The following is a 16490-nucleotide window of genomic DNA, read 5'->3' on the forward strand; positions in this document are numbered from 1 at the left end:
AATTTGGTAATCCCTTGATGCCTCAGAATTTGTCCTGCCAACCATTCCCTTCTTCTAGTAAAGCTGTGCCACAAATTCCTCTTCTTCCCAATTCTATTTGGCACTTCCTCATTAGTTACATTATCTACCCATCTAATCTTCAGCACTCTTCTGTAGCACCACATTTTGAAAGCTTCTATTCTCTCCTTGTCTACACAGTTTATCATCCATGTTTCACACCCCTACATGGCTACACTCCACACAAGTACTTTCAAAAAAGACTTTCTGACACTTAAATCTACATTTGATGTTAACATCTTTCTCTTCTTCAGAAACGCTTTTCTTGCTATAGCCAGTCTACATTGTTTATCCTCCCAACTTTGACCATCATCAGTTACTTTGTTTCTGAAATGGCAAAATTCATCTACTACTTAAGTTTCTCATTTCCTAATATAGTTCCCTCAACATCACCTGATTTAATTCAACTACATTCCGTTATCCACATTTTGCTTTCATTGATGTTCATCTTATATTCTTCTTTTAAGACACTGTCCATTCCATTCCTCTTCCAAGTCCTTTGCTGCCTCTGGCAGAATTACAATGTCATTGGCAAACCTCAAAAGTTTTTATTTATTCTTCCTGGACTTTAATTCCTACACCAAATTGTTCTTTTGTTTCCTTTACTGCTGTGCAATGTACAAATTGAATAACATAAGGGATAGGCTACATCCCTGTCTCACTTCCTTCTCAACCACTGCTTCCCTTTCCAGCCCCTCAACTCCTACAATTGCCATCTGGTTTCCGTACAAATTGTAAATACCCCTCCCACCTTTAGAATTTGAAAGAGAATATTCTGGTCAACACTGTCGAAAGCTTTCTCTAAATCTTACAAATGCTATGAATTTAGGTTTGCCTTTCCTTAACCTATCTTCTATTAGAAGTCATGGGGGTTAGTAGTGCCTCATGTGTTCCCACATTTCTCTGGTATCCAAAATGATCTTCCCTTTGGTTGACTTCTACCAGTTTTCCCATTCATCTGTCAAGACTTCATGTTAGTATTTATGAAACTGATAGTTCGGTAATTTTCACATCTGTCATCACCTGCTTTCATTGCAATTGGTATAATTATATTCTTCTTGAAGTATGAGGGTATTTCACCTGTCTCATACATCTTGCTCACCAGATGGAAGAGCTTTGTCATGGCTGGCTCTAGCAAGGCTATCAGTAGTTCTAAAAGAACGTTATCTATTCCGGGGGCCTTGTTTTGACTTGGATCTTTCAGTGCTCTGTCAAATTCTTCACAAATTATCATATCTCCCATTTCATCTTCATCTACATCCTCTTCCATTTCCATTATATTGCCCTCAAGTACAACCTCTATATACCCCTTCCACCTTCCTGTTTTCCCTTCTTTGCTTAGGACTCATTTTCCATTTGAGTTCTTGATATTCACACAGGTGGTTCTCCTTTGTCCAAAGGTGTCTCTAATTTTCCTGTAGGCGCCATCTTTCTTATCCCTAGTGATATATGTTTCTACATCATTACACGTGTCCTCTAGCCATTCCTGCTTAGCCATTTTGCACTTCCTGTTGATCTCATTTTTGAGATATTTGTATTCCCTTTCACCTGTACATTAACTGCAGTTTTACATTTTCTCCTTTCATCAATTACATTAAATATCTCTTGTCTTACCCAAGAATTTCTACTAGCCCTTGTCTTTTTACCAACTTGATCCTCTGCTGTCTTCAGTATTTCATCTCTCAAAGCTAGCTGTTCTTCTTCTACTGTATTCCTTTCACCTGTTCTTGTCAATCGTACCTAATGGTCTCTCTGAAGCTCTCTACAATCTCTGGTTCTTTCAGTTATTCAGATACCATCTCCTAAATTCCTACCTTTTTGCAGTTTCTTCATTGTTAATCTACAGTTCATAACCAATAAATTGTGGTCAGAGTCCACATCTGCCCCTGGAAATGTCTTACAATTTGAAACCTTGTTCCTAAATCTCTGTCTAACATCACATAATCAATCTGAAACCTTCCAGTGTCTCCAGATCTCTTCCACATATACAATCTTCTTTCATGATTTTTAAACCAAGTGTTAGCTATGATTAAATCATACTCTGTGCTCTTGTAGAAGTGCGTATAATTCAGCAAGAAAAGATATAGTCACTCACTTGAAATTCCATGCCTTTTTATGCTATTCAATATGTATATGCATCCCACAAGTTTCAGATTAGATTAGATTAGATGTACTTTTCATTCCAATGGATCGATAGAAAGGAGATCCTACAGGATGCAGAGCTTGTCAGAAAAACAAGAATACACAAATATTCCCAAAGAGAACCAAATCTGATAATGTACCTTCCACATATCCCAAGTGAAATGGTCCTCACAGATAAAAAATAAATAAAAAACTTGAGCATATTTCTATTTCAAAGGTAATAAGAAACTTGTTAAACATACAAATGTTCAATACACGAGGAGCACATGATAATTCTCAGACTATTGTGGCCACATATCTCCAACTAAAACAATCATTTTTCACCTTTTTACAATGATTGCATTGCTAGACCAAACTGAGAAGTCAGAATGTATTACTACTGACATCATTAACAACATATACCCACCAGTTGGTTCCCCTAAGAAATTCATCAGTGCCGTGGATGATGTTGGCCTCCAATAAATCCTTTTGGATCCTCTTAAACTGAACTTTATTAGTGGTTAAACTTTTTATTGCTGCTGGTCAGTTATTGAAAATGTCTTCTCCTGAGTAATGAACACCATTCTGGACCAGAGTCAGTAACTTTGAATCTCTTATTTCTAGTACTGATTCCATGAACTGAGTTATTTGTTTGAGAAAGAGAGGTACTTTTAATGACAAATTTCATTATGGAAGAAATATATTGGGAAGCAATAGTTAATATCTCTAGCTGGCGGCAGAGGTCTCTGCAGGATGTTCTTGAGTTCACACCACAAATAATGCTTAGTATATATTTTTGGATGTGGAAGACTTTAGCTTGGCTTGATGATTACCACAGAACATAATCCTGTATGACAATATGGAATGAAAGTAAGCATAGTACACAAGCTTTTTTATTTTTATATCCCCTACATCAGATAAGGTAAATATTGCAAATACAGATCTGTTTAGGGGCCTCAGCAGTTCCGTGGTATGCTCATCCCAGTTGAATTTATTATCAAGTTGTAATCTCAAGAATTTAACACTGTCAGTAGACTACTTCAGTCTGTTTATCCTTAACTTTGGGCACATATTGGTGGGAAACCACTTCCAAGTTCTGAACGGCATGCAGTGTGTTTTTTAAATGTTTCATGACAAAGAACTTGTTAGGAAACATTTACTAATGTCCATAACAATTTCATTAACTCATCTTTCCAAAACTATACTTGATATGTAATTTATTGTTAGTATCATCCGCAAACAAAATAAACTTGGTATCTGGTAATGTTACAGATAAAGAGGGTCATTAACACACCCAAGAAAAAGTAGTGACTAAGACGGAACCTTATGGGAAACCAAATGTAACTAGTTCCCAGTTGGATGACGCACAACTAGTATAATGGGGCATATCCTCTGCCATACTCCTTGTGGTGGTTTGCAAAGTACAGATAGTGTAATACATGTCTCTTTCCCAATGATACCCTTTATTTCCTATCAGTGATGTAGGATTTCAACCAATTTGCAGTACTTCCTGTTACCCTCAATACTAATTTATTTCAAAGGATTTTGTGATTTATATATAAAAACAAAGATGAGGTGACTTACCGAACAAAAGCGCTGGCAGGTCGATAGACACACAAACAAACACAAACATACACACAAAATTCAAGCTTTCGCAACAAACTGTTGCCTCATCAGGAAAGAGGGAAGGAGAGGGGAAGACGAAAGGAAGTGGGTTTTAAGGGAGAGGGTAAGGAGTCATTCCAATCCCGGGAGCAGAAAGACTTACCTTAGGGGGAAAAAGGGACAGGTATACACTCGCACACACGCACATATCCATCCACACATACAGACACAAGCAGACATATTTAAAGACAAAGAGTTTGGGCAGAGATGTCAGTCGAGATAGAAGTGTAGAGGCAAAGAAGTTGTTGAAAGACAGGTGAGGTATGAGTGGCGGCAACTTGAAATTAGCGGAGATTGAGGCCTGGCGGATGACGAGAAGAGAGGATATACTGAAGGGCAAGTTCCCATCTCCGGAGTTCGGATAGGTTGGTGTTGGTGGGAAGTATCCAGATAACCCGGACGGTGTAACACTGTGCCAAGATGTGCTGGCTGTGCACCAAGGCATGTTTAGCCACAGGGTGATCCTCATTACCAACAAACACTGTCTGCCTGTGTCCATTCATGCGAATGGACAGTTTGTTGCTGGTCATTCCCACATAGAATGCATCACAGTGTAGGCAGGTCAGTTGGTAAATCACGTGGGTGCTTTCACACGTGGCTCTGCCTCTGATCGTGTACACCTTCCGGGTTACAGGACTGGAGTAGGTGGTGGTGGGAGGGTGCATGGGACAGGTTTTGCATCGGGGGCGGTTACAAGGATAGGAGCCAGAGGGTAGGGAAGGTGGTTTGGGGATTTCGTAGGGATGAACTAACAGGTTACGAAGGTTAGGTGGACGGCGGAAAGACACTCTTGGCGGAGTGGGGAGGATTTCATGAAGGATGGATCTCATTTCAGGGCAGGATTTGAGGAAGTCGTATCCCTGCTGGAGAGCCACATTCAGAGTCTGGTCCAGTCCTGGAAAGTATCCTGTCACAAGTGGGGCACTTTTGTGGTTCTTCTGTGGGGGATTCTGGGTTTGAGGGGACGAGGAAGTGGCTCTGGTTATTTGCTTTTGTACCAGGTCGGGAGGGTAGTTGCGGGATGTGAAAGCTGTTTTCAGGTTGTTGGTGTAATGATTCAGGGATTCCGGACTGGAGCAGATTCGTTTGCCACGAAGACCTAGGCTGTAGGGAAGGGACCGTTTGATGTGGAATGGGTGGCAGCTGTCATAATGGAGGTACTGTTGCTTGTTGGTGGGTTTGATGTGGACGGACGTGTGAAGTTGGCCATTGGACAGGTGGAGGTCAACGTCAAGGAAAGTAGCATGGGATTTGGAGTAGGACCAGGTGAAACTGATGGAACCAAAGGAGTTAAGGTTGGAGAGGAAATTCTGGAGTTCTTCTTCACTGTGAGTCCAGATCATGAAGATGTCATCAATAAATCTGTACCAAACTTTGGGTTGGCAGACTTGGGTAACCAAGAAGGCTTCCTCTAAGCGACCCATGAATAGGTTGGCGTACGAGGGGGCCATCCTGGTGCCCACGGCTGTTCCCTTTAATTGTTGGTATGTCTGGCCCTCAAAAGTGAAGAAGTTGTGGGTCAGGATGAAGCTGGCTAAGGTGATGAGGAAAGAGGTTTTAGGTAGGGTGGCAGGTGATCGGCGTGAAAGGAAATGCTCCATCGCAGCGAGGCCCTGGACGTGCGGAATATTTGTGTATAAGGACGTGGCATCAATGGTTACAAGGATGGTTTCCGGGGGTAACAGATTGGGTAAGGATTCCAGGCGTTCAAGGAAGTGGTTGGTGTCCTTGATGAAGGATGGGAGACTGCATGTAATGGGTTGAAGGTGTTGATCTACGTAGGCAGAGATACGCTCTGTGGGGGCTTGGTAACCAGCTACAATGGGGCGGCCGGGATGATTGGGTTTGTGGATTTTAGGAAGAAGGTAGAAGGTAGGGGTGCGGGGTGTCGGTGGGGTCAGGAGGTTGATGGAGTCAGGTGAAAGGTTTTGCAGGGGGCCTAAGTTTCTGAGGATTCCTTGAAGCTCCGCCTGGACATCGGGAATGGGGTTACCTTGGCAAACTTTGTATGTGGTGTTGTCTGAAAGCTGACGCAGTCCCTCAGCCACATACTCCCGACGATCAAGTACCACGGTCGTGGAACCCTTGTCCGCACGTCCAGGGCCTCGCTGCGATGGAGCATTTCCTTTCACGCCGATCACCTGCCACCCTACCTAAAACCTCTTTCCTCATCACCTTAGCCAGCTTCATCCTGACCCACAACTTCTTCACTTTTGAGGGCCAGACATACCAACAATTAAAGGGAACAGCCATGGGCACCAGGATGGCCCCCTCGTACGCCAACCTATTCATGGGTCGCTTAGAGGAAGCCTTCTTGGTTACCCAAGTCTGCCAACCCAAAGTTTGGTACAGATTTATTGATGACATCTTCATGATCTGGACTCACAGTGAAGAAGAACTCCAGAATTTCCTCTCCAACCTTAACTCCTTTGGTTCCATCAGTTTCACCTGGTCCTACTCCAAATCCCATGCTACTTTCCTTGACGTTGACCTCCACCTGTCCAATGGCCAACTTCACACGTCCGTCCACATCAAACCCACCAACAAGCAACAGTACCTCCATTATGACAGCTGCCACCCATTCCACATCAAACGGTCCCTTCCCTACAGCCTAGGTCTTCGTGGCAAACGAATCTGCTCCAGTCCGGAATCCCTGAATCATTACACCAACAACCTGAAAACAGCTTTCACATCCCGCAACTACCCTCCCGACCTGGTACAAAAGCAAATAACCAGAGCCACTTCCTCGTCCCCTCAAACCCAGAATCCCCCACAGAAGAACCACAAAAGTGCCCCACTTGTGACAGGATACTTTCCAGGACTGGACCAGACTCTGAATGTGGCTCTCCAGCAGGGATACGACTTCCTCAAATCCTGCCCTGAAATGAGATCCATCCTTCATGAAATCCTCCCCACTCCGCCAAGAGTGTCTTTCCGCCGTCCACCTAACCTTCGTAACCTGTTAGTTCATCCCTACGAAATCCCCAAACCACCTTCCCTACCCTCTGGCTCCTATCCTTGTAACCGCCCCCGATGCAAAACCTGTCCCATGCACCCTCCCACCACCACCTACTCCAGTCCTGTAACCCGGAAGGTGTACACGATCAGAGGCAGAGCCACGTGTGAAAGCACCCACGTGATTTACCAACTGACCTGCCTACACTGTGATGCATTCTATGTGGGAATGACCAGCAACAAACTGTCCATTCGCATGAATGGACACAGGCAGACAGTGTTTGTTGGTAATGAGGATCACCCTGTGGCTAAACATGCCTTGGTGCACAGCCAGCACATCTTGGCACAGTGTTACACCGTCCGGGTTATCTGGATACTTCCCACCAACACCAACCTATCCGAACTCCGGAGATGGGAACTTGCCCTTCAGTATATCCTCTCTTCTCGTCATCCGCCAGGCCTCAATCTCCGCTAATTTCAAGTTGCCGCCACTCATACCTCACCTGTCTTTCAACAACTTCTTTGCCTCTACACTTCTATCTCGACTGACATCTCTGCCCAAACTCTTTGTCTTTAAATATGTCTGCTTGTGTCTGTATGTGTGGATGGATATGTGCGTGTGTGCGAGTGTATACCTGTCCCTTTTTCCCCCTAAGGTAAGTCTTTCTGCTCCCGGGATTGGAATGACTCCTTACCCTCTCCCTTAAAACCCACTTCCTTTCGTCTTCCCCTCTCCTTCCCTCTTTCCTGATGAGGCAACAGTTTGTTGCGAAAGCTTGAATTTTGTGTGTATGTTTGTGTTTGTTTGTGTGTCTATCGACCTGCCAGCGCTTTTGTTCGGTAAGTCACCTCATCTTTGTTTTTATATATAATTTTTCCCACGTGGAATGTTTCCTTCCATTATATTGATATCATTAATTTGAATCCAACAATTACGTTTGTTATTGTCACTGTTGCATTTCGAAATCTTTTCTGTCGTCTTATTTTCCTCTTTCTGTTTTTGCCAGTAGTTTCACTTTGTATTCACCTTCTCCTTTTTACCGTAATCTGCTATACTATTTTATCCCGCCTATATATATACTCAACAATACGTAACCCACTTCCAAACCATAACCAAAAAAATATTTTTTTGCCGCTTTCAGCACTACCGCCGCTATAATATCCACCGTTTCTAGTTCACAAACAGCTCCTTTCACCTTTTAAACAACCATTTCGGCCATTTCTAATAACTTTCGCTTTATTTCCATTTCCGTTTTTCCCACATCACTGATCATTTTTAGCCGCTTCCCACAGGTTTTAACGCCATTATTTCTTCGTCAGACAATTGTTAGCCTCATTTTCATAATCTGCCACCACAATACCACTCCTTTTAATATACTACACGCAGTTTTTTCGAAATTTTCCCGAATTTCTCCGTCCTTTAACGTGTTTTGGCGGCAACACAACCACCTAACCTTTATGCACATCGTTGTCTACCAACCCAAGTCCAACATAGCCCAGCTGTAACCAACACCTTTTCGCCTTTTTTCATTCCAGATCTCCAGTTACTTTCCGGTTCACCTTTATCTCTCCCCATATATTTTTATTTTCATTTTCATTTCACCTCATGTTACACTTTCCACCTTCTAATACCATGTCACCCTCACAACACCCCCACAATGACCCCATTAAGTTTTATTTACATTCCCTCCGCAAACATGCCTTCGCCCTAGCCAGATTACGCTCGCATATTTTATTTTCTCAGGCTTGTCTGACATTTGGCATTACCCCCAAAGGCCTCACACTCAAAGTTCCCATCTCTGGCTGCAACCCTTCCTTCCATCAGTCCCTATACCAGTTCCAATCTGAACAATCCATTGCCCTCACCCACCTAATCCTTCACCTACACATCAACTCAGCCAATCAACACACCCGTCAACTCCTATCCTTAATAAAAGTCCTTAATCTTTCCTCTCCCACATCCACACCGGCTGTTCAGAGCATCCTCCTACAGGCCAACCGTAAATTAGAACAGCATGCCACCCTCCACCTCAAAAAACTATCCAATCTCCTGGTTTCCCACCTCCGGAAAGGCAACTCACTCACCCTTCACAACCTTTCCAGCAAACCTCAACCTCCTCTCATTGCACACAAACCCAGTCTCTCCCATCTACTCAATCTCCCACTTCCAGCTCCACTCCCTCCAAAACCTCAAAATTCCGATCAACACAATCTGGAACCACAACACCCCAATTCAGTAGTTAACCTTTCCTCCAAACCTCTCTCTCAATCCGAAACCTCTGTCCTATCCAAAGGCCTCACCTTCAGCCCCACTCCCAGATTCAACCAAACGGCCCTCGTCAAAGATTTACTGTCCTACACTCGTACTCTCTGCTGGAAGTATCACTTTGCCACGAAGAAAAATGATCCTACTCCTAATGATCCGACTCCTCAAGACACCATCCAAATTGAACCCTGCCTGGAACAGTTCCGTCCTCCGTCACAGCGGGACCCACCTCCTCTTCCTCAAAATCACCCTCTCCAAACCTTCCAGGAATTTCTGACTTCCAGCCTTGCATCTCAATCCTTCTTAAAAAACCTTAATCCTACACCCAACATCACCACTGCTGAAGCCCAGGCTATCCGTGATCTGAAGGCTGACCGATCCATCGTCATTCTTCCGGCGGACAAGGGTTCCACGACCGTGGTACTTGATCGTCGGGAGTATGTGGCTGAGGGACTGCGTCAGCTTTCAGACAACACCACATACAAAGTTTGCCAAGGTAACCCCATTCCCGATGTCCAGGCGGAGCTTCAAGGAATCCTCAGAAACTTAGGCCCCCTGCAAAACCTTTCACCTGACTCCATCAACCTCCTGACCCCACCGACACCCCGCACCCCTACCTTCTACCTTCTTCCTAAAATCCACAAACCCAATCATCCCGGCCGCCCCATTGTAGCTGGTTACCAAGCCCCCACAGAGCGTATCTCTGCCTACGTAGATCAACACCTTCAACCCATTACATGCAGTCTCCCATCCTTCATCAAGGACACCAACCACTTCCTTGAACGCCTGGAATCCTTACCCAATCTGTTACCCCCGGAAACCATCCTTGTAACCATTGATGCCACGTCCTTATACACAAATATTCCGCACGTCCAGGGCCTCGCTGCGATGGAGCATTTCCTTTCACGCCGATCACCTGCCACCCTACCTAAAACCTCTTTCCTCATCACCTTAGCCAGCTTCATCCTGACCCACAACTTCTTCACTTTTGAGGGCCAGACATACCAACAATTAAAGGGAACAGCCATGGGCACCAGGATGGCCCCCTCGTACGCCAACCTATTCATGGGTCGCTTAGAGGAAGCCTTCTTGGTTACCCAAGTCTGCCAACCCAAAGTTTGGTACAGATTTATTGATGACATCTTCATGATCTGGACTCACAGTGAAGAAGAACTCCAGAATTTCCTCTCCAACCTTAACTCCTTTGGTTCCATCAGTTTCACCTGGTCCTACTCCAAATCCCATGCTACTTTCCTTGACGTTGACCTCCACCTGTCCAATGGCCAACTTCACACGTCCGTCCACATCAAACCCACCAACAAGCAACAGTACCTCCATTATGACAGCTGCCACCCATTCCACATCAAACGGTCCCTTCCCTACAGCCTAGGTCTTCGTGGCAAACGAATCTGCTCCAGTCCGGAATCCCTGAATCATTACACCAACAACCTGAAAACAGCTTTCACATCCCGCAACTACCCTCCCGACCTGGTACAAAAGCAAATAACCAGAGCCACTTCCTCGTCCCCTCAAACCCAGAATCCCCCACAGAAGAACCACAAAAGTGCCCCACTTGTGACAGGATACTTTCCAGGACTGGACCAGACTCTGAATGTGGCTCTCCAGCAGGGATACGACTTCCTCAAATCCTGCCCTGAAATGAGATCCATCCTTCATGAAATCCTCCCCACTCCGCCAAGAGTGTCTTTCCGCCGTCCACCTAACCTTCGTAACCTGTTAGTTCATCCCTACGAAATCCCCAAACCACCTTCCCTACCCTCTGGCTCCTATCCTTGTAACCGCCCCCGATGCAAAACCTGTCCCATGCACCCTCCCACCACCACCTACTCCAGTCCTGTAACCCGGAAGGTGTACACGATCAGAGGCAGAGCCACGTGTGAAAGCACCCACGTGATTTACCAACTGACCTGCCTACACTGTGATGCATTCTATGTGGGAATGACCAGCAACAAACTGTCCATTCGCATGAATGGACACAGGCAGACAGTGTTTGTTGGTAATGAGGATCACCCTGTGGCTAAACATGCCTTGGTGCACAGCCAGCACATCTTGGCACAGTGTTACACCGTCCGGGTTATCTGGATACTTCCCACCAACACCAACCTATCCGAACTCCGGAGATGGGAACTTGCCCTTCAGTATATCCTCTCTTCTCGTCATCCGCCAGGCCTCAATCTCCGCTAATTTCAAGTTGCCGCCACTCATACCTCACCTGTCTTTCAACAACTTCTTTGCCTCTACACTTCTATCTCGACTGACATCTCTGCCCAAACTCTTTGTCTTTAAATATGTCTGCTTGTGTCTGTATGTGTGGATGGATATGTGCGTGTGTGCGAGTGTATACCTGTCCCTTTTTCCCCCTAAGGTAAGTCTTTCTGCTCCCGGGATTGGAATGACTCCTTACCCTCTCCCTTAAAACCCACTTCCTTTCGTCTTCCCCTCTCCTTCCCTCTTTCCTGATGAGGCAACAGTTTGTTGCGAAAGCTTGAATTTTGTGTGTATGTTTGTGTTTGTTTGTGTGTCTATCGACCTGCCAGCGCTTTTGTTCGGTAAGTCACCTCATCTTTGTTTTTATATATAATTTTTCCCACGTGGAATGTTTCCTTCCATTATATTGATTTTGTGATTTATAATGAATATCAACAATGTAGCAAAAGATATATTGCTACTTGCCACAAAGAAGACAAGTTAAGTTGCAGACAGGCAGAATTAAAAGACACTTTCATAAAGCTTTTGGCCACAGCCTTCATCGGCAAAAGAGAAACACACACCATTCATACAAACATACATTCCGGCCCAAGATGCTGGAGTTGGTGGTCACAGGTGCATGAGGTGTGTGTTTCTCTTTTCCTGGTGAAGGCTTTGGCCAAAAGCTTAATGTGTCTTAATTGTGCCTGTCTGCAACTTTCCTTATTTTTGTTTATTTACAATATTAAAATGGTATTCCTGTCAGCATAATTATATCACTAACAAAAGAATGACTACGTAATAACATATTTTGTGAGCTGCTGTACCTGATGACACTGATCTTATGTTCTGGAGCTAAAGTCACAATTATTGGTGAAAGTATCTGCTGGAGGTCCACTGTACCAATGATGAGGGGGCCCAATAAATGAGTGCTAACTTCTTCTGGATATGTGCTTGTCAACTGTTTCATAGCCTCCAGGATACTTCGTGAGCATGATCTTGTAGTATCGCTTAACTAAAATATGGAAAAGAGAAGAAAAACAGTTAATCTTTTTAATTCCTGATTGCTCAACTCTAAAATTACTGCTCTGAGGATATTATAAAACCCAAATCTGGCAACATTTACAAACAAACACAAATAAAACTGTTCCACAATAAATTACTGGTAATCATCTGCAACTATTAAATAACTGAACAACACATGGATGAATTTAAAGAGAGAAAATTTGAATATAAACATATCCTGAATGGACAGAATGTAGAAATTATAAAACATAATGGATGTTTGTGGAGAGGTCAAAGGATGCTGACAGCTATGAAATGTACAAAAGAAAGAGGGTAGTCAATAAGAAAGACAGGTCAAACAGAGAAGAGAAGCTAAATAGTGGAATGGAACTGCTCACTGGTTTTCCTTCCCAACTACCTGAAAAGACACTCTTAGTTCAATAACAGAAACCTTTCGCTTTCCACTAAGATTTCCTTCGCACTTACTACTTTCTCTGGTGCTATTTGTTGGAAAGACACACTTTGGCATGACGTCATAATGTGCTGGCATTATTTTTAAGAGCGAGTGACTGACACGATGGTCACTCGCCTGTTTGGAGATTAATTTCTTGATTACATGCTTATCTCATAAAACAATACAGTGCCTGATGGCTTGTGATTGGCAGTGATTATAAACAGCTGATGACATTAGATAAATTGCGAAGTGGATTAAGACACTTTCACATAGGGAGCAAAAATACTAAATTTGGAATGTACTATGTCAAACAGCAAAATATTTTTGTTCAGGAGGTTGTATCTTCTGCAATTGTCTGTGGGATGGTACAATACATCAACTGAGTTATGTGAAGAGTAGATATATCTAAAGTAGTAGAGGAAGTATTGTACCTTCAATACAAGTTTCACCAGGAAAGCATGGTGCACAATATTATATCTCAGAATCAGGAGTGGTGCTTATTATTTGTTTAAACAGGCACCTTTACATAGATCTAGCTCTCATGGAAGTATTACCAACATTTATAAAGAACTATCCACCATAGATTGTTTTAAAATTTAGATTACACCAGAGGTAGCTTTGACAAATAATAGATTGCATTTCACATCAAAATCGTAGATGATGATGCATTTGCAGTCTATCAAACAAATGGTGTAGGGATTATGGGGGTTATACTAACCATTCTGCGACCAACAGTACAAAATGTGGTCAGAAAAATTACTACAGTCCAAGTAAATTATACACATTTTGAATCAATGTGGTATGAGAATGGCTTATCCTGAAATGAGTGCGACCATGACAAAAGTTTGGATTCTGTTCTGAACATGACATAAGATGAAGCTAATCATTTGCCATGTATATGAGTATGAACTAGTGAAACCAGAGCTTCAAAAGTAAGTTAATTTGTTTTAAAAATAAATTATTTCTCTTATCAATCATTTTCACTTACATAGGATTTTGTACACACTTCGCACATTATCAATAATACAACTTTTTCAAAAATAGAAAGAATTACACATTTTACACAGGTGCTTACCCACGGCAAAAATACATCCGTACACATAAGAACTGCAAGTTCTCCATTTCTCAGCTTGCAAACAATTTCAGACATGTTAAGTAAGGCACAGTCTGAGAGTAGTGGTAGAAATTTCTTTATTTTATTTTTTGGAATTTCCTTCAGACACTCAGGATTTAGTTTTCCATCTTCCAGTGCCTGGATTACATCTTGAGCAGCCAAACCTTTCATCATAAAATAAAAATGTGAGTGCTTCATTTATTTGACTCACAAAATTACTTACTAAGGTCTACTTACTAAGGTCTATGCCAGCTGTCTGACACATCTACATACAGAGTCTGCCATCAAGATCCCATCCCTGTGACTCAAACTGACCTGTAGTCCCTCCTTAAAACCTCAGGCTCCTCACAGGGTCTAACACCTAAATCCTTAGAATTTCTCACCCCACCCAAACCATGCACGCCCACTTTTACCTTCTTCCTATGATCCATAAACCCAATCATCTTGACCGTCCTATAGCTGCTGGCTTCAAAGCATCCACCGAACGTATATCTGCGTTTGTTGATCAACACCTGCAACCCATAGTACAAAAACTCCCCTCGTAGATTGTCTGAAATCAGTGCCCGTCCCACTCCCATCGCACACCTTGATGGTCACCACTGATGCCACTTCCCTCTATACCAACATTCCCCGTGTACATGGTCTGTCTGCTGCTGAAAATTTCCTCAGTCAGTGCCCACCTGATTCCAAACCTATGACATCCTTCCTACTCACCTTAATCAACTTTATACTTACAAACAACTACTTCGTCTTTGATGGGCAGACAAACAAACACATCAGGGGTACAGCCATGGGAGCCGGCCGGAGTGGCCGCGCGGTTCTAGGTGCTTCATTCTGGAATCGCGCGACCGCTACGGTCGCAAGTTCGAATCCTGCATCGGGCATGGATGTGTGTGATGTCCTTAGGTTAGTTAGGTTTAAGTAGTTCTAGGGGACTGATGACCTCAGATGTTAAGTCCCATAGTGCTCAGAGCCAGCCATGTGAACCAGGATGGCTGCTTCCTATGCCAACCTTTTCATGCTTTCCCAGGATCCATATGTCTCCAACCAGTTTTGATTTAGGTACATTGATGACATCTTTACCATATGGACTTATGGTGAGGCTGACCTCCTAAAATTCCTGGAATCTCTGAATCCCTCCTCCCAATTAAATTTCAGGTGGTCCTATTCCGAATCCCACCCCCCTTTCCTAGATGTTGATCTTGTCCTCACTGAAGGCCAGCTACACACTCCCGTCCACATTAAACCTACGAACAAACAACAGTACTTACATTTTGACAGTTGCCATCCTTTCCATGTCAAACATTCTCTCCCATACAGCCTTGGCATCTGAGGCAAACATATTTGTTTGGATGCAGACACTCTACAGCAATACACCACCATTCTCACCTCAGCCTTCACTGCATGTAATTACCCCACCAGTCTAGTTAAAAAGCAGATTTCCCAGGCCATCACATTCAATCCTGATACTGCTTGATCCCTCCACAAAACAGCTTCAGAGCACACTATTGGTGACTCAGTATTATCCTGGTCTGGAATGTGTTAATCAGCTACTTCTATAGGGCCATGACTTCCTAAAATTATGCCCTGGAAAGAGATCCATTCTGTCTGAAATTTTGCCCACTTCACCTAGAATAGCTTTCCATCGCCCTCCCAATCTTCGCAATATTCTTGTCAGACCCTCTGCTCCTTCTGCACCCATCTCGCTACCATATGGCTCCTACCTCTGTGACCGTCCCTGCTGCAAGACTTGCCCCATGCACCCTCCTACCACCACCTATGATAGCTCTGTAACTGGTAAAAGACATACTATTAAAGGGAGAGCCACCTGTGAAACGACATGTCATATACCAGCTATTACTTAAACACTATTCAGCCTTCTCCATTGGCATGATTACCCGCAAATTATAAATTAGGATAAATGGACATCGGCATGACAGCCAACAAATTATCAATTAGGATGAATGGGCAAAGGCAGAGGGTACATACTGGCAAACTCGCAATATCCTGTTGCAGAAGATGCTCTATAACATGACATTCGTGACCTTGGTGCTTGTTTCACCACACGCGCCATCTGGATTCTTCCCCCAGACACCAGTTTCACAGAACTCTGCAGGTAGGAACTAGCACTACAACATGTCCAACATGTCCTTGTTTCTCGCCACTCACCTGGCCTCAATTTACATTAATTTATTCCATCTCAGCTTTTCTTCACTGTAACTACTCTCTGCTTCACTCCATTTTAGTTTTCTACATCTTTCATTGTCTTTCCTATCTACTTTTCATCGCCGCCTCCCACCTCTGTTACGTACACACCACTCAGCTTCTCACACTTATTAACTCATGCAGGATGTTTTGGTAGTAATCTATGTCTTGCATAATAACCTGTCTTCCACCTTTAAGCTATCAGGTTTTCAAATCTCATCTGATGCAGTCCCCAACAACCAGCCTTTCCTTCTCATCCTGTACGCTAAGTCTCCCCTGACCCACGGCTCTGGGTGACTTTCCCAAAATCTGCCTCTTTTCCTAGACCTCTCCAGTATTTTTGCTTCACCCTCCTTCCTTCCACTTCAATTCTTCTGCCTGAAGGAGCCACTGGCTTTGAAAGCTTGCCAATCACAACAGTGTTTTATCTGCGTGTTCTG

The 16490-nt window shown here is 43.6% G+C and overlaps 1 protein-coding gene across 2 annotated transcripts in view; it reads right to left on the reverse strand.

The window, feature by feature from the left end:
• Nucleotides 1-16490, reverse strand: part of LOC124777058 — a 159581-nt gene that overhangs the window by 76306 nt on the left and 66785 nt on the right. For both annotated transcript variants that reach the window (XM_047252332.1, XM_047252331.1), the window contains exons 4-5: nt 13807-14009; nt 12100-12287 (exon numbers count right to left, since the gene is read on the reverse strand). In XM_047252332.1, coding sequence (XP_047108288.1) covers nt 12100-12287; nt 13807-14009 — 391 coding nt within the window. The remainder of the gene's footprint in view (nt 1-12099; nt 12288-13806; nt 14010-16490) is intronic.

Source organism: Schistocerca piceifrons, chromosome 2 (genome assembly GCF_021461385.2).
Source record: "Schistocerca piceifrons isolate TAMUIC-IGC-003096 chromosome 2, iqSchPice1.1, whole genome shotgun sequence".
In the NCBI taxonomy this organism is placed as follows: Eukaryota; Metazoa; Arthropoda; class Insecta; order Orthoptera; family Acrididae; genus Schistocerca; species Schistocerca piceifrons.